General features: G+C 29.1%; 1 protein-coding gene across 3 annotated transcripts; it reads right to left on the bottom strand.

Annotated features, from left to right (window-relative positions):
* Positions 1–27160, bottom strand: Rcd-1 (Required for cell differentiation 1). Of its 3 annotated transcripts, none has more exons than XM_075356228.1 (7): positions 27050–27160; positions 24118–24252; positions 19678–19869; positions 15982–16105; positions 10073–10267; positions 7594–7685; positions 1–4943 (listed from the first exon to the last, which is right to left on the bottom strand). In XM_075356228.1, exons 2-7 carry the CDS (start codon positions 24237–24239, stop codon positions 4775–4777), a joined length of 894 nt encoding a protein of 297 aa, XP_075212343.1. In that variant the 5' UTR covers positions 24240–24252; positions 27050–27160; the 3' UTR covers positions 1–4774. The 3 variants fall into 3 exon arrangements, with proteins under 3 accessions (XP_075212343.1, XP_075212345.1, XP_075212344.1); XM_075356230.1 differs by having other exon boundaries at positions 27032–27099; XM_075356229.1 differs by lacking the exon at positions 27050–27160 and adding an exon at positions 26583–26967.
* Between the last annotated feature and the right edge of the window lie 608 nt (positions 27161–27768).

Genomic DNA, 27768 nt, shown 5'->3' with positions numbered 1-27768 from the left:
AAGACTGTACAAACATCTTTATTTATTAATTATACAAATTTTATCCATTAACTATTGCAAATATAAATAATTAAAAAAATAACATTTAATATTGCTATTTAATCATTACAGTTAAGAAAAGAAATACTGTTATGCTAAATCAATTACTATCTGAATAAGTTAAGGAATCCTATTTAATAACATTTTCTCTCAAAATGATAAAAAATAAATAAAATAGCCCTGATCATTTTTCTTTTATTTTATTGCATCTTTAATGTTTATTTAATAACCACTTTTAAAAATAAATTAAATCATAAGAATTATTCTAACTTCAAGAAAAATTAATGAAACTATAACTAACTTAATTCAAGCTGAGACTTCAGTTATACATTCAGAATTATCTACTCATATTTATCAAACAATTAGTATTCTACAAACTATAGAAATAAAGTTGATTCCATGGAAAACAATAAAAGGTACAGAAGATGGACAAGTTATTTTTTTTTTAAAGTAGGTTTATGACGGATGCCTATAGTATTTTTAACCTTCATTTTGAATAAGTTAATAGTTTCCAGACTGGTAGAAAAATGTGTATAAAAACAGCATTATTTTAAAAATTTGGACAAGTCCACATTTTGTTAGTTCAGTTATGGCCATTTCAGCCAATCAGAGCACCTACAGAAGGTCAGCTGACAGAGTCGTTTTATAAGATATTAGGGGTTTCTCATGCACTTGCGTAGTTATTCTTCTGTTATTTAAAATGGATAATGCTATTAATATGGAATGTAACAACTGATCTACAAGAAAAAAAACTGAATCTTTCTGGTAAAAATTAATTAATATAAATATGAAATAAGAGTGATCATGCATTATATTTAATCTGTAATTAAAGGATGATCATGCACTATATTTATGTTGAAGTTTTAAATCAGAGAAAAAGGGATTTATTGAATATTTTTACTTACTGAAGGTAGAAATAATAATAATAATAATAAAAGAAATTACAAAGTCACAGGCTTTAATTTGAAATTCACTTTGCATATAATTTCCTAACCCATAACGTGCATTGTGTTGTTATAATATTATTTTTTTTGTGAAGATAGCATATAATTCTTTATTATAACCACTGTTTGTGTTCAATGATGATAAAAATAAAGCTTGTAGTTTGTAATAAGTTTAAAATATTCAGAGAATTATCAAAAAAAATATAAAAGAAAATTATAATTGTTGGTATAATATGTTAAAGTGTGAGCCTAGTAATACATAAGAAGTTGATAATAGTAAATCTGAAGTTGTTCACTAACAATAAACAAAATAATGCGTTCAGACTCGACCAACTTGCTTTAATCTTTACAGGACTTTATACAGAACCAATCTTCACTTTATAAGAAAATCTACAAAACGTTACATTATTTAGTTTAAAAAAAAAAACAATTCCACACACCTACATTCATTCTAATTATTTCAGAAAATTAGAATTATAAAGCACAAAAATGGCAAAAGCTATTTGTTACCTTTGTGGTTGAAATTTAAAGCAAAATACTTCTCTTCACATCCATCTCAAACTTTCAAATGTAAATATACTGAGCCAAGTTACATGAAATGGCACTTATTTTAAATAAGAATGAATATTTTTGTAGTGTACAGTAAAATTGCCAGTATGTAAAACTGTATATAGCTTTTTAAAGATGCAACATATATGAAAAATGGTAAACAATTCCTTAAATATAATCTTTGTGTAACTTCATTTTCACAATTTTGTAATTTTATAGTAAAAACCCTTATTAAAAAAAAAATAAAATAAAAGAGTATTTGTTAATTTACAAAAAAAAAAATAAATAAAAATAAAAAATTAGAAATCGTTGAAATCAAACTGTGTACTCAGGATTAAATTTTGTTTAGATTTCTACATATTTTTCTGAATTTCATAATTTTTTATTACACTATTTTGAGATCATCTACAACTTTCCCAGAGCTAATTATCTTAATAATTTTGCAGTTTAATTTACAGATATTAGTCACAAACAAAAGGATTACAATACTGCAACAAACAAATATAAACATTGCTTCATTATAACCTTTAAAACTACAAATATTTAATTTTATACATATAAGTAAATGTAAAAACATATATTTACTTTCTATCACAGATGTTTAAATATGATACTTAATAAACCCATATGTCAAAACATTATATTTGAAAAAAAATTTATAAGAATTAACAATAATTTATAAGACCATAAAACAGTTCTACATAAAAAAATAATGGCACACCTGTATATCACCAGTGAGTTACAAAAAATTTCAGACATCATTAATATATAAACTACATCAACTGTAAGAACAAAAATAAAACATACAAACTAAAATAATGATCATTACTTAAAGAATACAAAAAATGCATGTCCAAATAAACAACATAAAATAAAAATTTGCTCAATTATAATGATTTATCTGACAAAAAATTAAATCAAAGAAGCAGTTGATTATTTTCATAATTTACAAATCATTAACTATATTCATTAACAAATAAAATAACAATAAAATTTAAATAAGTTATCTCATGCAAAACATAATTTTCTGTAAATTAAATATTCCTTGTACTGACATAAAACAACAAAATAAACTGCAGTGCAAAATTAACAAGGTAAAATATCAAGCTATGCAGAAGAAATCATATTAAAATAGATTAACAACTATTATCTTAAATACTGACAGAATTTATATAATGTATGTATAGAATAAATATAAATAATTACTAACACTAAAATTTTGCTAATATTATTGTAAAAACTAAATCTATTAAATTAATAAACAATATTTAAATAATTTTACTAAGATAGTTGGAATTTATGACTTCTATGTAGTTTAACTTTGATAAAAATTCAGTCAGTCATATCAATGAAAAAACCCACTAACCAAATAAATTTCAGAGAAATACTAATTGGAACGTAGAATGTTTACTGATTGCCATCATATTTAAGTCTAAAATATATTGTAAATACATTAAAATACCTATAAACAATATTCAAGTGCAGGGGGAAATTTAATGTGTGTTTAAAAATAAACTGAAAAACACTAGATTGATATTATAAGGGTTACATTTGAAAAAAAAGTTATTAATCAGTAATTGTATACATATACATTTACTGACAACAAATTCTTAGCGACTCTGATATTCTCAGAGGGCTGAGAAAATTGACTTTATTTTTATTATAATCTGAATATTTATAATTAGATTTGAATGTAAATTATAAGAGTCAATCAACTTAAAATGCAAAGATAATCATGACCTTATAAGATAAATTATATATGTATCAAGTTAAATAATTTAAAAAAAATGTTTTGCATCTTTCTTGAGCAAGATGTTTTACAATCAGTTTAATAATATTTGAGTATTTAAAAAATTAACATTTCAAATTGAATTTCTACAAAAATAAGAAAGAAATAAGCTAAAAAAAACAGCTAAAAGAAATAAGCTGTAAACAGTATACAGAAATTAAAAACTGTGCACGATTGCAAGTATGACACAGTTCACCATATTATAAGAAAATTGCTAAAAATTTATAATAATAAATAAGTTAAATGAAGGAAGACACTTGATATGAAAAAATGGGGAATATTCTGTCAAAACATATTCACAGGAGACAAAGAGACAGAGGGAGAGGGTGCAAGTGAGAGAGAGGTGTTAATCAGAAAAATTTAATCTTTGGTACAATTGGCACCAAAGTATTAGAATTGTCAGAATATAATTTTTTTAAAATTATTCCTGGTAATTATGTGACACTGATTTGTCCATTCTCAAGTGTAGCTAGTTTTTTTTTTTAAATATACACTCTTTAAAATAGCTTGAACAAAAATAAACCTGACAAAAGGAAAGTGCACTTCACTAAGTAACTGCAATACAAAAATTATTAACATAAATTTAACAACTAAAAATGCTGGGATCCACAAAAAATATTCTTGCTGCAAGAAGTGTTTGGATTCAGTACAAATACATGTGCTGCATTTGAAGGTTTTACTAAATTCTATTTCAATTAAATTTAAACAAACTGGATAAATAAAATTTTCCCCAAACTTTACATTCCAATATTCAGAATCAGAATCAATTTTTTACGTATCAAGTGCCTAAGAGGCTCAGAATTCTGCTCTTTCATACTTAGTTTAATGCAATATCCAAAAAAATAAATTTCAATAAAACCAAATTCCCAACATAATACAATACTACTATATATTATTAAATAACATTTACCTGTAGTCAAAAAAAAAAAAATATCAACAAGTGTATCACAGTGTGTGTTTCAAATTAGACGAGTTTAAACTTAAACAGTACATCAGAATAAATAAATACAAAAAATAAATAAAACGATAAATTCAGTCTAATTTAACTGCCTGAATGATTTCAGCAGATATAACTGAATAAGATTAAATTCATAAATTATAGTAACATAAGTTGATTATTTATTAATTAGAAGCTTTTACTATAATTGTTAATAAATAACCAAATGCACAATAATAGATGTATCTTATTAATTAATTAAATTTTACAAGCATAGAAAAACTATACACATATACATTCTCATAACTGAAAAAAAAACCAACTTACTTTAAACATCATCATCTGCACTAAATGCAAGTAACTTTATCCACTGAATTAACATTTTTCAAAGAATGAACACATTATAAACATTTTATATTACATATATATGTATATACTTTACAAACAGTTTATGAAAATATTTTCTTCTGTATAAAATGAAAGTAGCTAGCTACATGAATACAGGTCAACATTTCATTACTGTGGTACTAAAGGAGACATTCCGACAGGTACAGATGGATTAGTTTCAAGGTTCTTTAAAAGCTGAGCAAGCCAATGCTTTGTTGACTTATCTTCGGTCAAGCAGGCTGCAAATGTTCCATCTCTTAACTGATCAGGAAGGCACTGTCTCAATGCCTCTCTTGCCCTAAGCACACATAAAATTAAAAATAAAAAATTGGTTAATTTATTTAAATAATACTAGTGTAGATAACATTTTAAAATAATATTCTAATTAGAATTCATTTTATAATTTCATTTAACACTTACAAAATTATTAGTACAACACTAAAAAATATCTTTATAATTACAGTTAAATTAAATAAATTTTCTGGGCAGTTTTAAAAGAAAATATTGTTTTTGGGTTTAAATATTAAAAGTGTTATTTACTATATGTAATGGTACAGCTACAACTGCTGTGTAAAGAATGAAATACTTTTCCGAATCTCTTATGTCATACTCTCTAGCCAAATGTTTGGCTCCTATTCCATAAAAAACCACTTGTAATTTTTTTTTGTTTTTTTGGATATTACTTTCAAACAGTTCTTGTAATACATATACAAAAAATAAAACATGCAGCTAAAATTATTATAAAAGAGAATTTTTTTTCTTTCAGTTCTGAGAGCACTGGTGATAACAAGCTAACAGCATGGGTCTTCAAACTGTATAAGTTTTTCCAATTATCCTCTATCACAAAAGACGTATGGTATGCCCATTGTTCAGAATAAAACTATTCCTGAAACAGTGTTATTGAATGAACTTCAATAATCAAACCAAACTGGCACAATGAGGATCACAGAATAGTTGAAAGATTCAGCTGTAAAACTGTTAATGCTACTTACATCACAAAAGGATGATCTGGCCCTCATCACAGCAAACATCAAATGTTACCAAGAGTTACAAATAAAAGAGATCTTGGACTGGACACAGGAAAGACTAAGTCTTGAACCTAAGGAGTAAATGAACACTTTCTTTCCCTTCCTTCTCAGAAGCACACATTACAAAGTGCAGTAACAGGGCAGCAGTAGTGAGTGACTTCCACTTTATACTGATTAAGCGGCCAAAGGCTGCTATGTGACTGATACCTACTGAGTACTGACATACTAAGACTGAGGAACATGTGGAGTATGGCTGCTTCAAAACTGACTTTCAAAGGCTGTAGAAAATAATCTGTTAATCTTAGCAACACTTCATCTATGCAACAGCAACCAACAATCTATAATTTTGTTATAAGCCTGTCTGTCATCCATTCTCTTCAGTGCTGATATTGCAGTGGTCAATGAAATATAGAATCTATTATTGTTGACCTTACAGGAGCAGCATAATGTAATTAATTTTTTGTATGTTGAAGGACATAATACCACTATATCAATTAACTATGGCAAGTTTATGATAATAACGCTGAGTACAGTATTGTATACGATCAGTGCCAAAAACTCAGAAAAAATGCATGAATGAGGAAGATGGGGAGAGAAAGACTGATATTGCTTTGGGATCACGAATAAAATTCATGAACTTGGGACAACAATAATGTTAGATGTTTATTGAAGGAACTTTTGAGCTCAATCCAAAACAAAACAGTGAAGAAACAAAGAGTGCCGTTTATGAGGATGCAAGATCTACTCTGCAGATCAAACAAAGTTTTGCTAGGCTAGTTTAAGTGAAATGAGTTTCAACAATCCCCTACTGCTGCCAGGAGACTTGGCAACATTGAGTTACCATTTTTTCAGCAAGATAAGGGTCAGGCCCCTTATGAGTTCAGGAAGAATTCATGAATGAAACTGAATTGCCTGAATATCCTAATCAGTAGTTTTTAAGTTTTCTCTTTTTTACAAAATAGCAACTGTCTGAACGTGAGCGAGGAATAGATAACTTATATATTAAAATGAATTTTAATGTAACTTCCAAACAATTTAACTTAACTTGTGAAGTAAATATAATTGAGAAAGGGTTTGGATTATTTTATAAGAATAGGTCCCTCTAAAGCATGACACTTTTCATAAATGTAAAATTTAATATCTATCAACAAATAACTGTATTTAGGTGTATTAGTATAATGTAAAAACTGTATAACCATCTACTATACAAACAGTAAAATTACAAATTAATGTCTGGAATTAGCTTTGATGTTAATTATCAAAATAAATACTGCTTGGCAAGAAATCAGTTATAATATTTATGTATCTATTTCTCCATAGTACTTTTACTATGACATTTTAAATAAACTGACATTTTAAATAAGCAAATCTACATAGCAATTAAGTGATTTTGGGAGTAGGAAAAGAATCTACAGTAAACCCAGTAAAACATGATGATTCACAAGTTTTAACAAACTGTTCAGATTAATTAGTTTACAATACAAAATAAACAACTAAACTTACTTTGTGCTTTAAATGAAAATACAAGTAGCAAAAACGCTTTGCACAATGAACAAATGAAACAATGCAGTTCTTTATAATAAAATTAAAAAATATACCATGTAATCAACAATTAAAAAGTCTCCTCTGGTCTAAACTGTTTTTGACAGTATCGAAGGTGAATTAACTTCAAAGTTCAGAGACTAATTAAAGACTGTGCAAAATCAATACCACTTCATGATCAAGCATAAAAAAAACTAAAGCAAATACTATGTAATTAAATTACGAGAAAAATGTCATACAAAAATTATAACAAAAGTTCAAAATTAGTTTAAATTGATCCAACAGATACATATATCTCACATTAACATTTTTTGTAAATATTACAAAAGTTTCATGAAATTATACCATATAATTTTTAACAACTTGCTCTATTATTACCTTGCATTATCAGAGAGTCTCAGGTAGCAACGAACTACATGTTTCAGCAGCCGAGCAGATGGGTCCTTTGCCAGTGACAAAACCATTTTTCCCTAAAAAAAACATTTAATTACACATTTATTAACAAAGACATGAATTTATTACAATCATCTTCAATTTTAAGTGTCCATTTAGGTGATATTAAATATGTTCAAACCCTAATCTGCACTATATATATATATATAAAATTAGTATTCATAAACCACCAGATATACTCATATAAAACAATATTCATCTTACCTTCGATCTAATAAGGTTTTTTCAAATCTTTTAGATTCATCATCAGTTACTGAAAATACTATAATTAACATTAGCATTGAGATACTTCGTCAACCATGTCATGATTGTCTAAAATTATTAGTCAGATGTTAAAATTCTATTATACAGGCCGACCAACTTAAACAGATCATCCTGCTCAAAATTTACCTGGTGGTTTATTAAATTGAAACTTTTATATTTATAAATATAATATTTCTCCAAATGCTCCAGTTTGTTTTTAATGTTACAAATTTCTAATACTTTACTGAATCTGAAGCTTTTCATCTATTTGAAATCAAGTGATCTGCCATATTTGAAAAACTTTTATTTTTATTTTTAAATGCTCTTAGATGTTCTGAAAATCTTGCTTTAAATGATCTACCAGTTATACCTATATATATGGCATCAGAGTCTGTGCATTTAATTTTATAAATGCCAATTAAGTTAAATTTGTCAAATATATAATCAGTGTTATAATTAAAGAATTTTTTTGAAATATTTACTAGTTTACATGCAATTGTATATTGTTCTTTATTACAAACATACACTATTTTATTTGTGTTTTTGTTTAGATAACTGTATAAAATATATTTTCTATAATAATTTTTAGAACCATTCACTGGAATAAGGGGAGTGTTTTACTTATTATATTTCTTCTTTAAATATCCCCTGTAAATATTATCAATACAAGGTTTATTGTAGCCATTTTGTAAAGCTATATATTTTATATATTCCAGTTGATTATTTAATACTACCTCATTGTTATGTGAATAAATAACAGTTATATGTATCATACGATAGTAAGTGTTTCTTTTATGTGAAAATGGTTATTTTGAATTTTTATGGGTCAATCCATTTGAAGGGAGCCAAGGGTGGTTGCTTGACCAATTCAAAAAAAAATTGAAATCTACCCACTTGCTTCCTACATGTCTGAAGACCTTAAAACTATTTTTTTTAAATTTTTAATTTAAGCATATTTAAGTACGATTCAGAAACAAAACACCATAGCAAGGAGTGGCACACTTCAAACTCACCACATCCCAAAAAAGCAAAAATGAGTAAATCAAAACCATGTTAATTTGTATCTTTGATAGTAATGGCATTTTGTCCATAAGGAAGTTTTGCCTACAGGACATACTGTAAATCAATATGTTTACTGAGAAATTCCTGAAAGACTGCGGAAAAGAGTTGCCCGCGTGAGACCAGCCATCAAAGACAACTGGATGCTGCATCATGACAATCCACTTTGTCATACTGCACACTCAATTAATGAGCTTTTGGCAAAGAAAAACATTCCTGTAGTTCCTCAACCACCTTATTCGCCTGACTTGAATCCCTGTGACTTTTTCCTGTTCCAGACTTTTAAAAAAACATCAAAGGACACCATTTTGGAGCAATAGAAAAAAATAAAAAAGATGTAACCAACCATTTGAAGGATATTCCGATTTCTGAGTTCCAACACTGCTATGAAGAGTGGGAAAAGCATTTGTAGTGTTGCGTGGCTTCCCAAGGAAACTATTTCGAAGGTGTAGAGTGCACGTATAATTGGATTATAAATAAAAAGTTTTTCTGAACCAGTCTCATTACTTTATTTACAGACCTCGTATATACATTTTACATATAAACAATGTAATATATATATATATATATTACATTGTTTGTTTACTTTACTTCAATATACTTTCTGAAATCCTGCATAAAATTTTCTGTTTTAAAATATCATACACTATAACACATTACTGAAAATGTGATAATTAAATACAAAAAAGTGATAATGAATCCTCACTTGCTTTATATAACAAACTATTTAAATTTTAACCTAACAATAAAAATCAAGTAACAGAAGTAGCAATCGGTCTCTGGTCAATACACACTGTCAATATTCTTTTTAAGTTTTTCATATTTTTCTACTTTTAACTAAAATAAAAGCTTTAAAAGGAATTTACTTCTGATAAGTTCTGTTAGAGAAATAATAAATGATATATAGAATTCATTCATGATATATTGTATGTAATTAACATTACATATAATCAATAAAATACCAAAATTACCAAAACTAAATGCTGAATGAGGTGTTCTGTTTACATGAACACAAGTTTCTCATATATAAAACACACCTTCTAAACAGAAGAGTTAAGAAAAACCAAATTGCTACACATACTTTTCATAAATTAGTAATTACCAGAATCATAGCGACATGTGAGAATCTATCATATGTCTGGCATATATATGAAAGACCACTATCATCAAGTAAGATTTTTTGTAAAATGAATGTTGCTACTGTTTTGCTCAATTCTGACCCAGATTCCATAATGCGAAGACAAAGTGGAATTATCTCAGTAGTAAGGAGGAACGTTATTACCTCCTGCTCATCAGTCTGCAAAATTAAACAGTATCAAAATTAATGTGTGTATATATATATATATATATATTAAATATAATAATCCATCTCTCTACCTATTCTAATAAATGCACACCAGTTATGCAAATAAAGTACTAATAATATTTTAGTCAAAATAAAAGACTGAATTTTTTTTAAATTTGTTTGATTGTAAAAAGAAAATTTATTAAAATTTTACAATGAATATACAGTGTCATCAAAAAAGGTTGCAGCAATTTAAAAAAATCATATCTCAGAAACTATTATAAATAATCAAATGAGTATTTTTTTTTTAAATTCACCAACTCAAAAAGCTTTTTTTACATACGTAAGAATTTATTCAATTTGAGCTCCGTTGCAAACATCCAGCTGATAATCAACTTCTGCTCATGTCCACTAGATCATCTAGCAGGCTAACTGTGGTAATACCAGCAGTGATCGATCCATTGTCTTCAAGTTTTGTACGAGTGGATCCCTAATTTTTTCACTATAGACAATGTTTTTAATATATCCCCACTGAAAAAACTCTAGGGGGTCTCAAATCTGAGCTTCTCAGAGGCAGTTAATAAACATTGACGATGACAAAACATTTTTAAAACGTGTTACGTTTACAGATGAAATTACTTTCTATGTCAGTCGTTGTGTCAATCAGCATAATTGTAAGATATGGGGATGTAGGCAAGCCAACAAAATTATTGATTATGTCAGAAATTCTCAAAAAATAAACATGTGGCACATTTTGATGTCCAATTGCATGATTGTCCCATTTTTTTTTTTCATGAGTCTATAATCACAGGGAATGTTAATTTGCACATGCAACAATTGTATTTTTTTGAACAAGTTGACCAAATTGAATAAGAAAGTAACACTGTAATATCTCAACAAGATGGTGTGTCCCACACTTTAGACTAGGTGTTCGACATGCCTTCAATGAAAGATTCCCTAATTCTTGTATCAATCCTGTGCTTTAGCCTCCAAGAAGCCCAGATTTGACATCCCCAAGACTTTTTTCTACAGGGATACATAAAAAACATTGTCTACAGTGAAAAAAAATCAGGGATGTACAACATTTAAGACAAAACTGCTATTGCCACAATTACACCAGTGATAATCTACCGGACCTCAGCAGAAGTCGATTATTGGCTGGATGTTTGCAGAGCAACTAATGGAGCTCAAATTGAAACATTCTAAGATATGTAAAAAAATGTTTTGAGTTGGTGAATAAAAAAAAAATACTTATTTGATTATTTCTTGTAGTTTGAGATACATTTTTTTTTTAAATTGCTGCAAACTTTTTCAATGACCCTGTATAATTTTGACCATAAAATTATGAATACAATTTAATAATACATATTACTAAATTATTATATATAGATTATATTATATTTATATTATTATACAAACACAAAAACAGGAAGTGCAAACTAACGAAAGAAGAGTGGATTAAAAAAAGTGTTCAGAAATGGAAAGAAATAATCATTGGTAAAATAAACGGAGGATATAGGAAAGTTTAGGAAATTTTTATGGTACATAAATTAAAATCTAATAATGTGTTAAACAAAGATGGTACACACCAATTTATAATATGAAAGGAAAGGTTGATAGGTGGGTGGAATATATTGAAGTTATATGAAGGAAATGATTAAAAACTGGTATTGTAGAGGAAGAAGAGGATGAAAAGGGAAAAGGAATGAAAAAAATGTGAATTTAAAAGAACATTAAAAGATTTTAATGGCAGAGAGACTCCTGGAATAGACAGAATACCTGCAGAATTTCTGCACAGTCCAGGTAAGAAAGCAATAGATAGATTATATTAACTGGTGTGTAATATTTACAAAGATGGGGAAGTTCCGTCAGACTTCAAAGAGAGTGTTATAGTCATGATACCAAAGAAAGCGGGAGCAAATAAATGTGAGCAATGCAGAACAAATAGCTTAACTACTTGTGCATCAAAAGTCTTAATGAAAATTCTGTACAGAAGAATTGACAGGAGAATGGAAGAAGTGTTAGGAGAAGATCAATATGGTTTTAGGAAAAATATAGGGATACGGGAACCATTTTTAGTGCTCAGATTAATAGTAGAAGGAAGATTAAAGAAAAACAAACCAACATAACTGGCATTTAGAGACCTAGGAAAGGCATCTGATAACGCAGATTGGAATAAAATGGTCAGCATTTTCAAAAAATTAGGGTTCAAGTACAGAGATAGAAGAACAATTGCTAACATTTACAGAAATCAAACAGCAACAGTAATAATTGAAGAACATAAAAAAGACGCCGTAATAAAAAAGGGAGTCTGAAAAGGATGTTCCCTATCTCCGTTACTTTTTAATCTTTACATAGAACTAGCAGTTGATGATGTTAAAGAACAATTTAGATTTGGTGTAACAGTACTAGGTGAAAAGATAAAGATGCTACAATTTGCTGATGATATAGTAATTCTAGCCGACAGTAAAAAAGATTTAGAAGAAACAATGAATGGCATGGATGAAGTCTTACGCAAGAAGTATCACATGAAAATAAACAAATACAAAAAAAAAGTAATGAAATGTATTAGAAATGACCAAGATGAACCAATGAATGTGAAAATAGGAGGAGAAAAGTTTATGGAGGTACAATAATTTTGTTATTTGGGACGTAGAATTACTAAAGATGGATGAAGCAGGAGCGATATAAAATGCAGAATAGCACAAGCGAAACAAGCCTTCAGTCAGAAATATAATTAGTTTACATCAAAAATGAATTTAAATGTCAAGAAAACATTTTTGATAGTATATGTTTAGAGTGTAGCTTTATATGGAAGTGAAACTTGGACGATCAGAGTACCTGAGAAAAAGAGATTAGAAACTTTTGAAATGTGGTGCAACAGGAGAATGTTAAAAACGAGATGTGTGGATAAAGTGACAAATGAAGAGGTGTTGCTGCAAATTGATGAAGAAAGAAGTATTTGGGAAAACGTTGTTAAAAGAAGAGACAGACTTATAGGCCAAATATTAAGGCATCCTGGAATAGTCGCTTTAATATTGGAGGGACAGGTATATGGGAAGAATTGTGATGGCAGGCAACATTTGGAATATGTAAAACAAATGTTAGGGATGTAGGATGTAGAAGGTATACTGAAATGAAACAACTAGCATTAGATAGGGAATCTTAGAGAGCTGCATCAAACCAGTCAAATGACTGAAGACAAAAAAAAATACACACACGCACATGTGCACATACACATACAGACTCATGTATGTACTGGACGTTCCAGTGTGTACTGGAACAAAAAATTGGACAAAATATCCCCTAACAACTACAGGAAAATCTCACTCCTAGACATAACATACTAAATTCTTCCAAGGATCATCCTCAACAGGATCAGTTTGTAACTCGAGAAAGAACTAGAATATCAGGGAGGTTTAAGATCCTGAAGTAGCTTTCCATAGTAGATCATGAGTATCAAGCTAATAATAGATTACAACAGAAAAAAAAAACAGAGACTACAAGGAAGCATATGATTTCATCCCAAATTATTAAACATGGTAAACTGACTCACAAAAATTAACAGAAAAGTGAAATTCAGAGGCAGAATCATTTGAGATTAAAACAGGACTGTACCATGGGCTCTCACCACTACTACTCATCTCTGGAAATAGTAATGAGGGAATGAATGGCTCACTTCTATTTTCACCAATAACTTGGTACTACTAGTAAATGATATCGACGAAACTAAAACACAGATATTAGAAGTTCAAAACATTGCAAATAAAATTGGCCAAAAACTATCATTCGGAAAGATAGAAAGTACCCCCCAAAAACCAACACAATCAAAATAAGTAAACATAAACAGAAATAGTCAAAATTGTAACCCAATTTAATAACGGAGAAATAATTAACAACCTAAACGAAAAAACCTCATTCCAAACAAAAACAAACTAGCTAAAGCATAAAAATGAACATAAAAGCATAAAAATGAACCCACAGTAAAAAGTCTATCCATAAACATTAACAGAGTTATAAAACTAGAAGCTACAACTGCAACAGAAACACTCTTCCACCTGAATGATCAATCAAAGACCAACAGACTCCAGACAATAGAAAGAAGTACTGGAAGAATCTGCATCATTAAAATGTACCAGAAAGATGGGCGATGGTGGATTGTGCCCAACAAAGAGTAAGAACTCATTACTGATATCAGGCATAAGGAGACTAGGATTCTTTGGACACATTATAAGGATGAAAGATTTTAGACATTTGAAACAGTTGGTACAGAACAATCTCGACTGAAAACACACTAAGACAGGATGCAAATGGATCAGAAAGATCTGAAGGAAATTAGCCTTATACCAGAAGACACCACATTCAAAACAAAATTACAGAAAAAAATCAAGGATAAAAACACTTGTATCACTTAAAAGAAACTCACAACAAGGACACTGAGATCAGAATGTATGAAAAAGTACTGGGAGAACAGCAAGGCCCAAACAGTACCTTTGAAGAGACCTGGATAATGGACTGACTAAGTGATCCTATGTGTCATAAAAAAAACCAGTGTGAAAACCCAATATAGCACATGCAGCTTAACATAAGAGGTTGATCAATATATAAATTTTTCAACTGTTGTTAACAGTCAATTAATTAGTAACTATTATTTCCTATAGGAAGGTTTTATCTTTGTTTATCACTCAGTATTAAAGTAGCATTTCTATCTATTTGTAATAAGAATGAGTCACTTGAAAAATACAATCCATGTTTTATACCAACAATTTAAAAAAAAATCATGATTATCATTCACAACTTACATTTCCCCATACTATGGTGTATACCTAAAAATGTATGCATATGGGTATGGGTATTTGTAAATGTATTACAAATGTATGAGTATATACCTAAAGCTGACAAATTCAGAACTAATTTCTCCTATGGAAGCAATATTTATTACAATTAAAAACAGCAAAATCAAACATCTTATAATTCTATTAATTGAAAGTATAGATTGGTAGATTTGGAAGCTAAAGAAATCATGTAAAAAAGTACTGGAAACATAAAGTAAAAAATATAATATAACTTTAAAAAGCTATCAGAGATTATATAATATACAAGAAACAATGCTGATTGGAAATTTTTTTGGGTGTGAGAAATTGCATACTGAATCAGGGATTCAAACTTTGAATCTTTGGATAAAAGATAGATTAATAATCTCGGGGCCGCAGTTAAGCATTACTGTACAGAGGATGAGATGAATGATTTGTAGCGTGTGTGAAAAATGCCATGCGTGACCGGGATTGAAACCCGGGACCTCTGGGTTCCAGGTTTAAATCCTGGGACAGATTAATAATCTGTCAATGACAGATTAATGGATGTCATTGGATATGTTAACCCATAAAAACTATTTTTTTTATTACAACATGACTGGCTTAAAATAAATGGTTAAAAATTAAATTCTTAACTTAATAAACATACATTTCAGAGGAAAATCTTATAACATTTTATTAAATCTTTATTCTGCTTGTAACACGGTTTCTCAGAATTCATTTAAACAAAATCTTCCTAACAAAGATGCCAATATATTAGAAAATAAAAAATGTAATTACTGCCCAAAACTTAAGCAAATATTGAATGATCTCACAATATGATTTAATTTCATTCATATTTTTTAATAATAAATGCAAAAACCATGCATGAAGAATGAACAATAAAAATAAAAATTAAGACCTAAAACTCACCTTTACAAGTGCACCGATCACACCCAGACTAGTAAGGCGAAGATACTCAAATGGCCTTGTCTTACTGACTGTATGAAGAAATGGATAAAGAAACAGTGGTATGTGTGCTTGAAGGAAAGCAGACCTGTAAGATATAAAAAATATATAAAATGCACAAATATCTACAAAAACTGCCTTAATTTCATAATACCATCAAGATCTATTTTCGAGCCATAACTGTTTATAAAACTGAATAAAATTCATCAAAACTATCATTAATTACATTAAATCAAGATTTTGGAACCCAAAATACAATTTAAAGAAACAGGGGCCTGTTTCATATTAGTACTAATACTATTACTTAAAAAGTGCAAGTTACAGATTGCTATCACTAGTAATTTCCTTTCCATAATACAAACTACAATAATAATATTAGTCACTTTCTACAAGTACGAAATTGAAAACTATGCCAACTGTTTTTTGAAAGAAAGGTTATATTGGAAATTTTAGTTTATATGTGGTGTTATTTTATGATTATTTAGGTTTTAAAGAAAGAGTTGACCTCTGTGGTACGAGTGGTAGCGTCTTCACCTTTCATCTGGAGGTTCCGGGTTTGAATCCCAGTCAGGTATGACATTTTCACATGCTACAAAAATTGTCATTCATCTCATCTTCTGAAGCAATACATAACGATGGTCCCAGAGGTTAAAAAAAGTTTTAAAGAAAAAAGGTGTTAAATTAAGGAGTTTATATAACATATTGATCACTGTGCTCAATTAAAATTAATATTAAGTGAAACTTAAACCACCAAAAGCTAGTAAATTGATAAGTTAAATTTACCAAATTAATATCAAATATAGATTTTTGGAAGATCCCACCTTTTCAGTTGTATTTAATTCTAAAATTACATTAAAATCAATTGTTTTTTTTAAAACTTTAGAATTTAAAAAACAGCTGAAACTTTTAAAATTTTTAATTTTGTTATAGATAAACACGCAACTCTGTTGACCAGCAATGGAATAATGTACATCATTTCAGTGCTAGGCAGCACAGTTCGATGTTCATCCATAACAAAATTCAAGCTTATAAAACAGTAAGGAATTTTGACAACTTCTAAATTCTTAAGTTTTTAAAGAACAACTGATTTTAAAGTAATTTTAGAATTAAATATAAACTGAAGATGCAGGATCGTGCAAAAATTTATTCTTGGTATTAATTTGGCAAAACTTTGCTATTTTACTATTGTAATATTTTTTGGAGGTTTAAATTTCCTTTAATATATATACTTCACAAATCCCATTAAAGCCCATCAGGGCTTAGGATGGTGTGGCGACCAAAAGCCACTCCACAAAGTACAGAATTAAAGATCATTCTTCTTACCTTACTTTTTTTTCATTAAAGCACTTTTGGACAGAGTCCCATCTACAGTAATGTTTTTTAAATTTTACTTTTTTACATTTACACAATAAATAACTGAACAAATATTTGTTCAGTCAATAATAATTTTTTTTTTAACTTAAAACATTGTATTAAAATTTCCTTAACATGCTATCTATATTTTAATACAATACTGTACTGATTATCTAATTTATTTAAAATCAATTTATTACCAACTTATAATTTTTATAAGAATGTCCCCATCAAATTCTATCTGCAGATTCATTAGGCTGAATTTACGTTTACATTTATATATATAAAATCTTTCTAAAATTTCTAATTTTTTTGTTATTACTTTCGTGTTCAATGTTTACTTTTTCAATTATTTCTAAATTATTTTGATACTCATTTTTTATTAATCCCTAAAATGCATATTATCATATGTAAAACATTTTAAAAATCCTAAGGGTTGATTACACTAAGGAGCAAAATTAAACTTTTTTTTGGCATAAGAAATAAAATATGAGATCCTAATAGAACTTTTCATGCTGAATTCAAATATGTAAATAGATTTTCTCCATTTTTAGTAGGTAAGTAGATAAACTTTGAAAGATATGTACGAATTTAAATGGATGCAGGGGACTATTCAATCTACCTAGAACATGATAGCTGTTTTCCTTTTGTTTGGCATCTGGAAAATACATCATTAGTTCTTTTACGTCTTTAATCTGCAAGCATTCTTGCACTCCACTGTGGCTTGTACCTGTTTTCTATGACGGATATTTGCTGGCGGAAGCATTCCCCATATTTGTCCAGAAAGAAATCCAGGTATAAATCCAAATGAATATTTAAGGACATCTTATAAAACATATGTATAAGATGTCCTTATAACATTTTTTAACTTACGAAGTCAAACATACAGAAATTATTTGGATGATTCACCACGCACTTCCTTGGTATATTTATTCATTAATACTATATATATATATATATATTTGTGTGTGTGTGCGTGCATGTGTGTGTGTGTGTGTGTATGTGTGTGTGTGTGTGTGTGTGTGCGCACATATGTATTCTTCAAATCAAAAGTACATTTGAAGTCAATTAAGTAAACAATATTCTGGAAATTGAATAAACAAAATCATTTTAACCTTTATAATTCAGTGTTAAGAATTTTGGTGTATAAATTCCATGGTACATAATATTTTTAATTTTATAAATAAATAAAATAAAGTTAAATAGAATAACTTTCCCCAACAAGAAATAACTATTACAAATTAAAACATGACTGCTGAAAAACATTTATTTTGTTTTGGTTTGGTTCCATCGTGATTTTGTATTTTTTAACTAACAAATGCCAGGCTTGAATTTTGAAAATCAGAAGATTGGTTGTAAAGATATAACAGCATATCTGATAAACCGTGATCTGTTAGATCGAGTGTACCCGATACTGCAAAAATTAGCCTTTAACCTACTAACAAATACCCCATTTGAATTTTGAAAATCAGAAAATTGTTTGCACAGATATTATAAGAGCACCCTATGATATTATAAGAGCACCCAAAACAGCGTCCCAGGGACACCCTATTTGTTACCAGTTGATAATGATTGCTCTAGCCTCGCACCATCTCATCATTTTCTAGCCTTACATACAGTTTCCACAGGAAGCCCCTATTAATAAGCAGAAATTTTTTTTTAAACACACAGTTCATTAATTCAATTCATTAAAGTTTGTGCTTAAACCAGCAAATCTCTACATATTACATATATTTAAATATATATATATGTAGCCTATGATACGCCCAGAAATATAAGAATTCCAACACGAGGTCATTTGTCTAAATTGGTTCGGCCGATGAGCGGCGACGGTGGAACAAACATACATATGTACACCCTAACAAAGAACATGCTTACATGATGAACATACTGCCCATCAAAAAAACATACGATTTTTTTTTTTTTTTTAATATTTATAAACAATAAATAACACAATAATAATTATAAAATAAATTAATAAATTTTACTACTGTAATTCATTCAATATTACAGCAGATTTTAAAACAACTATTTTTAATACAAATAAATCTATACTGAAAATACTATCAATTATCCATTTAGAATCAAATATATGATTTTTTTTTTTGGGCTTTTAGTTACAATTAAACAAACACATATACATATTTACATGGTCTACGACACTCACTGTAATTTAAGGATCCCAACACGGGGTCATACATCTAAATCGGTTCAGTCGTTGAGCTGCTATAACAAACATACACACATGCACCCTAAAATCATTGCACTCCTTTTTGAGGAGTCATGTAATAAAAATAGGTAATTTACCTTGTTTCTGGATGTGATGCCACACACTGTAAAAGAGCTAATGCATTGCAAACTCTGTTTGACTGATGAGCCGTCAATGTGGCAGGATTAATTGCAGGATAAATGTTTATAATCTCTTGTAAGAGTGCAGCAGTTGTACCAAATGAATGCCATAACATTGGTGCTAAATCAGGAACTACCTCTCTCTTTTTGCTAAAAAATATAAAACAGAAACAAAAATTAATATTTTGGACATAGTGATCAGAATTACATAATGGAGAAAAAAAGTTTTACTTTCTGAAATTTTATATTTATCTGCTGTATTTGGAGAAAGGTTGTCGACCTCCATGGTACGAGTGGTAGCATCTTTGCCTTTCATCCACGGGTTCCAGGTTCATCAGGATTGGATTTGATCCTGATCAGACATGGCACTTTCACACGCTACAAAAATTGTCATTTCATCACATCCTCTGAAGCAATACCTAATGGTGGTCACAGAAGCTAAAAAAAAATTGGAGAAAGGTTACAGTAGAATAATTGGTTGAAATAAACACTCGTTTTATAAATTTATAATAAACACGTTTTATAAATTTTACTGGCAAAGGAGTAAAAGTTTTATGGAGGACGCAGAATTTTCAAAGATCAAGAACTATAATCAAGATTTAAACCAATGTAATAGACTAGATTCCATAAAAAATATTGCAAAAAAAGCTATTGAAAAAATGTAGGCTTACAAAATGTGTGTGCTGGTATTAGATATGTAGTAGAGGTGAAGTTTCAGAATAATGGTTGTGTCTCCATTACCAGTAGATGTAGAAATAGTTTTAGATAAAGGTGCTCTTCAATGTAAAGAATATTGAACAGTAAAATATTAAGTGTCAAAAGAATGGACTAAGAACCAGTGTGGGACAGAATCTAGTATCAAATTTTCATTGTCACTAACTGACAAGATAATGTCTTATATATAAGATAAGTCTTTTTCTAAACAAATCAGATATAAAATCAAGTTTTATCACCTTCAAAACTAAACTGTTATCTTGTCAACAACTGTTAGCTACAACTTCTACAAATGCAATAAGCTATTTAAAGTAAACTTCAAAATGTTTTAACACTACAGAATACCAGCTACTTTTTTTAGTATGAAATTCTCAAAGGATATATAAAAGTAAGCAGACAAGATTTGGCCTCAAAAATAAATCAATACTATTTACAAAATGAATAATATCACAAAAAAGTACCAAAAAAATAAAATTCAATAAAAATTTCTTCAGTAAATAGTGAAATTGTAAAAAACAATTAGGAAATCTTAGTTAAAAAGGCATGCAGTCCTTACAATTACAATCACCAAAAAACAATTTCATTGTTAAGGTGTTTGAATCTTCTTATCACCAGCTAAAAAGAAAACAAATTAATTGAAAAGAGGCCCAAAACAACTGTTTGTTCTGAATACCAAAAAAACAGAATGAGGTAAAAGATTGGTGAATAATAGAAAACACTTTGCCCCCCAAATCCAAAAAAAATTGATATACAAAAACTAAACACTATTTGCTACTCTCAACTTCTCAAAAGCACAATTTTTTGCTTCAAATGCAGAGAAAAAATATTTAATAAAAATAAGTTGTACAAAAAATTATAAAAATTCATTCGCCTAGAGGGTGTTTTTTCTATATCATATATTGAATGAAGACTGCCTTTTCTTGTCATCTTATATGTTACAATACTTTATAGAGTAATATTATATTGCAATCTATTATTTTTGTATTGAAACAGCCCCTTGGCAAGTAAAGTTTTGCAATATTTCTCAAGTTTTTGTACAACTTAAATTATTAAATATTTTTTCTTTGCTTTTGAACCAAAGAATTGTGCTTTAGAGAAGTTGAAAGTAGCACATAGTGTTTAGTTTTTTAACAAAGTCTACAACTTAAATTATTAAATAGTTTTTCTCTCCATTTGAAGCAAAGAATTGTGTTTTAGAGAAGTTGAAAGTAACAAATTGTATTCAGTTTCTTTGTATATCAATTTTTTCAGATTTGGGGTAAACAATTATTTTTTGAGGGATACCTTCACTCGCAAAGTATTTGTTTTTTTTATATCATTCTGTTTTTGTTAGTATTCAGGGAAAACCAACCGTTTTTTGGGCCTCCTTTTAATTACGAATGTTTTTTGGGGGTAATAAAGAGATTCACTAACACAATTACAATGATTTTTTTTTGGTGGTTGTGATATTAGTTATTTTTTTTATATCTTGTTAAAGTGTATGTTGATTATTCTTTTTCTATTATATATATATATATATATATATATATACATACAGGGTGTCTCATATAAAACGCAACCCATCAATCACTCATCCATGAAATTTCAAAAGTCAAGCTTACTCCCCTACTCGTTACTGAAATGGACTTGTCCAACATCTGAACATAGCGGCGACGCAGTAGAATACCACCGATAGTAACAACAATGCAATCATAACGTTCAGTGTATTGCTAGAGACAAGATGGTGTTTTCGCTAGATGAACGTGTTTTCATTGTTGAGTCGTACTTCAGTACGAAATCAGTGGTTGCAGTGCAAGATTTGTTTCGCCATAAGTATCCAGAAAAAACAAGCTCCTAACAAAACATCAGTATTAAGGTTAGTTGCAAAATTTAGAGAGACCGGTTCTGTTAATAACAAGGAACACAAAAGATCTGCGTCGGTGTTGAATACAGATACAGTCACTGAAATCAAAGACCGATTACTCGCCTCGCCAAATAAATCGATCAGACGTTTGTCTGCTGAAATTAATTTGTCTAAATCAACTGTTCATCGGGCGACCAAACAATTACAATTACGACCTTATCGAATTCAAACGGTTCATCAACTTCTTGAGCCTGACAAAGAAAAACGGCTACAATATTGTCAATGGTTCCGTCGATTTCTGCGTGAGGGAATTAATGTTATGGATTCGTTATTTTTCACAGATGAAGCACGGTTTAATTTGGATGGCTATGTAAACAGCCAAAACAGTAGAATTTGGATTGTGAAAATCCCCATGTTTATCACAAAAAACAATTACACCTGCAGAAGTTGGGCGTGTGGTGAGCGATATCGCGAAAGAAAATAATCGGTCATATTTTTTTCGAGTACACCATTAATGCAGAACGATATCAGGATATTTTATTTCAGTTCATTGCACTCTTGGAAGAGGAAGACAGACACTGCTGGCTACAACATGACGGTGCGACGTCGCACTACGCAGGTTCAACTTCTATTTCGTTGAGGAATTCTTTGGTAATCGTGTTATCGGTCGAGGCTTGTGGCCACCAAGATCTCCAGATTTGACTGCGGCAAATTTTTTTCTATGGGGTTACCTCAAAGAAAAAGCCTACAGCAACAAACCACGAACACTTGAACAACTGAAAGTCAGTATTGAACAAGCTGTATTAAATATCAAGACACAAACTTTGAAAAAAGTTGCAAGAAACGCTGTAAAAAGAATTGAAGCTTGTATTCAAGAAGATGGTGGCCACTTCCAACATTTACTCTAAATGTAAGGTAATGGATGGTAATAATAAAAATTACATTTACACATGCCTTTTTATTATTTCAATACCTATCAATATAAGGTTGGGTTGCGTTTTATATGGGACACCCTGTATATAAGCATCTCTTGAATTTCTTGGCCATCTTTGGAAATTTTATTTTTTTGTAAATTTTTATGTAAAAAAGGCATACAAAAGAAAAAGGAATATAGATTATTTCTTTTGTAAGTGGATATAAGTGGAGAATAATACACAAAAGAAATAAATCTTTTAATTTTTTATATCTCTTTTTGCTTAATCTGCTCAATTTCAATAAAGTTAATTGGAACAAAATTATTTAATGTAACCTAAAATTATTACTTCCATTTAATTGGAAATTACCTAATTGTAGAACAGCTGATTATAATTCAGCTGTAATTTTACTGTTACCCTTCATAATAATAATTACACAAAAAATATAATCTAACCTTTATTGTTTTACTGTTACACTAATCATTATCGTTATTATGTGGTTTCATTTTTCTTGATGAGAAAGGAGTAAACAATGTTATAGCCTACACCATCTAATGAAATATAGACAAAACATACATATGCTTACTGTCTGAGGATAAAAATGGCGGTTTCATCTTGAGTGATGAGAAAAAACATATCAATTGCAGTAAATGTGTCAATTAATGAATACTTAATAGTGAAAATAGCTTTTATATAAAGAAAAATGCATTACAAAGCAGTATTACTGATTAGCATGATAGTGTATGTATTTTACTGAAAAAGTAACAACCTTTCATAAGAAGCTTAACCATTACTGTAAATAACTCCAATTTGTCATTTTCCTGCGCAGTTTTTTCAATCTTGTGTTGAGTTTTTGGTGGAAATTCAAGACTCCCAAAGTAGGAGTCTTGATACAGTATCTTTAACCCATGCAATTCAAAAACTTACCTAAGTTCAAGCAAAGCATTTTCCCTGGTTTCAGGATTTGAAAGCTCAACAATCCACTCGTACACTTTCTCTCTATCAACAGTCTGCGGCTGTAGAACAGTTGGACTTTGCTGAGTAGTCATTTTAATTTATAACCTATAAAAAAATATACAGATTTAAGTAATAATTTATTTTCTTTTAAGTACAACCAAAATATTACCTACATAATTCATTAACACAAACAAGGAAAATCGGCAGGAACTTGTGAATTAAAGAATGGGAAAAGCAGCTTAGTAGTATCAGGATTCCGATGCTAATAAAGTTGTGAAACGTGTAAATCATGTTTCTTAAAAAGATTTTTAATAAAAAAAACCAATTTTTCTGTGGTTCTCTAAAACAATTTCTCTATACTTCTTAATCTGCAAGTTACAAAAATAAATATCAACTTCCGTTATACCACAGCAAAGAGTATACCCTAAGTTCTTAAATGTAGTTAAGAATAAATTCTGTTTAATTTATTAGATGTATTATTCTGTCTACCAGAAACATAATAAAAAAATTAGGTGTATATAATTTCAGTAAATACTTGTTTTACTGGATATCATTTACTATATATACACTCTTTAAAATCTTAAATTTGTCTATTTTTTGCCCCTTAAATAAAGGTAATAAGGTAAGTGCATCAGCTCTACAAGTTGACTCTGAGAGCTGATGCACTTCAAAAATTTATGAAAAATAACGTACAATAATCATAGTTAAATAATAAGGCAATACTAACTATTGAAACTTTGCGGTATAAATTTCAGATACTATATTTTTAAGAAAGTACTAACATCAATATTAAAATCTGCTATGAAACTGTGCTGAAACAATTGGGTAGTCTATAATAGTGTGACATATGGCTATCTAGAACTCTGTTGTACTTTACTAATGCTGAACAAAATGTACAATTTTCTTCTTAAGCAACTTTCCAAAGCAGAAAATAAATTAAAACTCATTAGCCCAAAGACATGGCAACTTCTTAGACAAAGACATGGCAACTTCTTAGACAAAGACATGGTAACTGTGATACAGTTACAAAGAACCCAAAAAAAGGAAGTGATAGTGGAAGACCCGATGAGGGTGAACCACTATCCCTCCTCCTCTTGGGTCATCATCCAACAGGGTCACGTGTGGATTACTGACAACAGATAACTTCTGTTAGGATGTTCACGTGCACGATAAACACACGGAACACCATAATAGTAGCTGATTGCATGTGGATGACAGGAGTAGGAAAATAACAGAATAAAGTATGCGGAATAGCAGTTACATAATAATAGTTTGTTTTGTAATCCAATACAGTTAAATTCTTATTTCCCATGTATATGTAATCTGGTTAATTACGGCTTTTAATAAATACTGTTATACAATAACAATAGTTTATTGTTTTGTAATCCAATACAGTTCATTTCATGTATTTGACCAACGTCACCCCGGTTCTTTGTATGTCTGTTAGACACAACTGTGATACAGTTACAAAGAACCAGGCATGAGGAGGAGGCAAAGGAACATGAATACGGATTACATATATAGATTTCTTTTGGATTACTGACAACAAGCAACATTATCATGGATTACCGAAGGCGGATATTAACAGACTAAACACCACGGAGGCACCACGTGCACACCCTGCGAAGCATCAATTCATTTGTACACTTCCATTACTATAATTGCAAAGAATATTACATGACTACATAAATAAAACAAAATTAAAATAAATGAATTTTTTTTTACTCATATGAAAGTATTTCCAGTGAAATCACACAGCTTCATAACCAGCAATAAGGGTTTGTGATTCCAGTTAAAGGTATTACTAGAGTTTTTCCTGTTGAGAAGATATATGTGTATTTAGGTAATATCAAAAAGTTCATTAGTTAAGAATTTTGTCTATTTCATAAAAATAAATATTTGTTTCACATTTAATACCTGTATGTCTCAAACACAATAAAAAGCTACTATTTGGTAATCAATTTTTAGCACTTGTGCACTTTATGTGACAACAGTTTGAAAAATTTTTTTGTCTAAAAATGATCGATTCTAGAGACCTATTTTACATATATAATTATGAATATGTTATTCTTTTGATAATGGGTGATATTATATTTGTACAGTAACTTTAAAAATGTATAACCTTACAAAAATTAAATATATAATATTGTTCACAAACATAATGTACGAAGTATATAATGTTCAAGTACATAATGTAAGTTTATAAAAGTTCTTGTTTTCATTAATTATATTTAATATTTCTGGCAAAAAAAATAAACAATATATTTAAATCAAAAAAGCAATATCATTTTCAATAGTTTTTAATTCAAGTGTAAACTGAAGTGCATGATTTGAATATGTTTATAAAATCTGTAAAGAACATTTTAGCATTAACATAGTAAGACATTTTTAATCTTAATTTTATTTTTTTCAAATTAAAAAGTTGTGAGACCTACCGCTACCTAAATCTCCACTGTACTTTACTACTGTTGATCAATATGTATAGTTTCCTTTTTTAGGCAAATTTTCAATAAAACATACATAGCTGAAATAAATTAAAACTAAAACGGAAAGCCAACTTATTCATAGAAAAAAATTATCATTATAGTTCACGGTGGGCTACAAAGTACGAATTAAGGTTAGGTTGTGAACAAAGTTCAAACTACCTATATTTTTACCGTACCCTTTGCGGTTTGATAAAAATAAAAAAGCTGAAGAGAACAACATGAATAAAGAATAAATAAATATTAAATCAATATACGGAAATACGTTTTATCCGAAAGATGGAAAATCACATAACTGTTTGTTACTACACCAAAATAATTTAAAAAGTAATGTTATAAAATGATATACAACAATTAAAAGAAGGTTAATACTTTAAAGGTAAATAAAAAAAAAAACTAACAAAAATATTGTTCACTACCTAAACCTGTTTTGACGCATCCACAAACAACAAATCAGACAAAATTCTTCATGTCGATATTAACAAACAGTATAATCGATACTTTTTTTGCTAAACTTGTTCACTCTAAACATCGAAAAATATTTGTAAATAATAATAAAACAAGTACAGTTGGCATCCAATACAGCTTTCATTAAAAATACCCATACATATCTAGGTAGAATTTTCATAAAATGTTAGTAAAAATTCAGCGATTATAATAAAGGAAAATTTGGCAGTTCAGACATTTAAATTCGTGGGCTTTACAATTTCCCATGAAGTAGTTTTCAAGCTAGAAACTTTATTAGGCAAACTGTTAAATTGGCGGGATCTTTTAAAAGTGTGCATTACAATACTTTCACGGGTTCCTTTCATGTGTTGTACAAATTCTTTTATATTGTATGTATCGTAACCTTGGATAGAAATTCCGCAAAATATTTTCTACTAAGTTGATTCTGTTTCTAATCTCTGTCCACTGAAATATTTTGCTAGATTGAATTGCACTGCAAACACATCATAGTACTTTTCAACAAGGAGAAAGGTATAATTTATTTTGGTGTAGTAATAATGCTAAAACAAGTTATGCAGAACTTAGCAGACTCTAATCTGAAATGTTACAGCGAATGATTAATAAATTGCTTCTTCTAAAATAAAAGTGGCACCTAATTTAAATTAAAATATTTATAAATATTCTGGGAAAA

This window comes from Lycorma delicatula, chromosome 2 (genome assembly GCF_047948215.1).
Source record: "Lycorma delicatula isolate Av1 chromosome 2, ASM4794821v1, whole genome shotgun sequence".
NCBI classification, from domain to species: Eukaryota; Metazoa; Arthropoda; class Insecta; order Hemiptera; family Fulgoridae; genus Lycorma; species Lycorma delicatula.
Note: the sequence above shows the minus strand (reverse complement) of the source record. Positions and strands in the feature narration are given on the sequence as shown.

Excerpts from the sequence above, each read along its gene's own strand:
- Rcd-1 (XM_075356228.1), bottom strand. The coding sequence starts at position 24,239 with ATGACTACTCAGCAAAGTCCAACTGTTCTACAGCCGCAGACTGTTGAT. Across the intron at positions 19,870-24,117 it reads AATGCTTTGCTTGAACTTAG|CAAAAAGAGAGAGGTAGTTC; the intron begins GTAAGTTTTTGA and ends TATATTTTTTAG. Across the intron at positions 16,106-19,677 it reads GCATCACATCCAGAAACAAG|GTCTGCTTTCCTTCAAGCAC; the intron begins GTAAATTACCTA and ends TATATCTTACAG.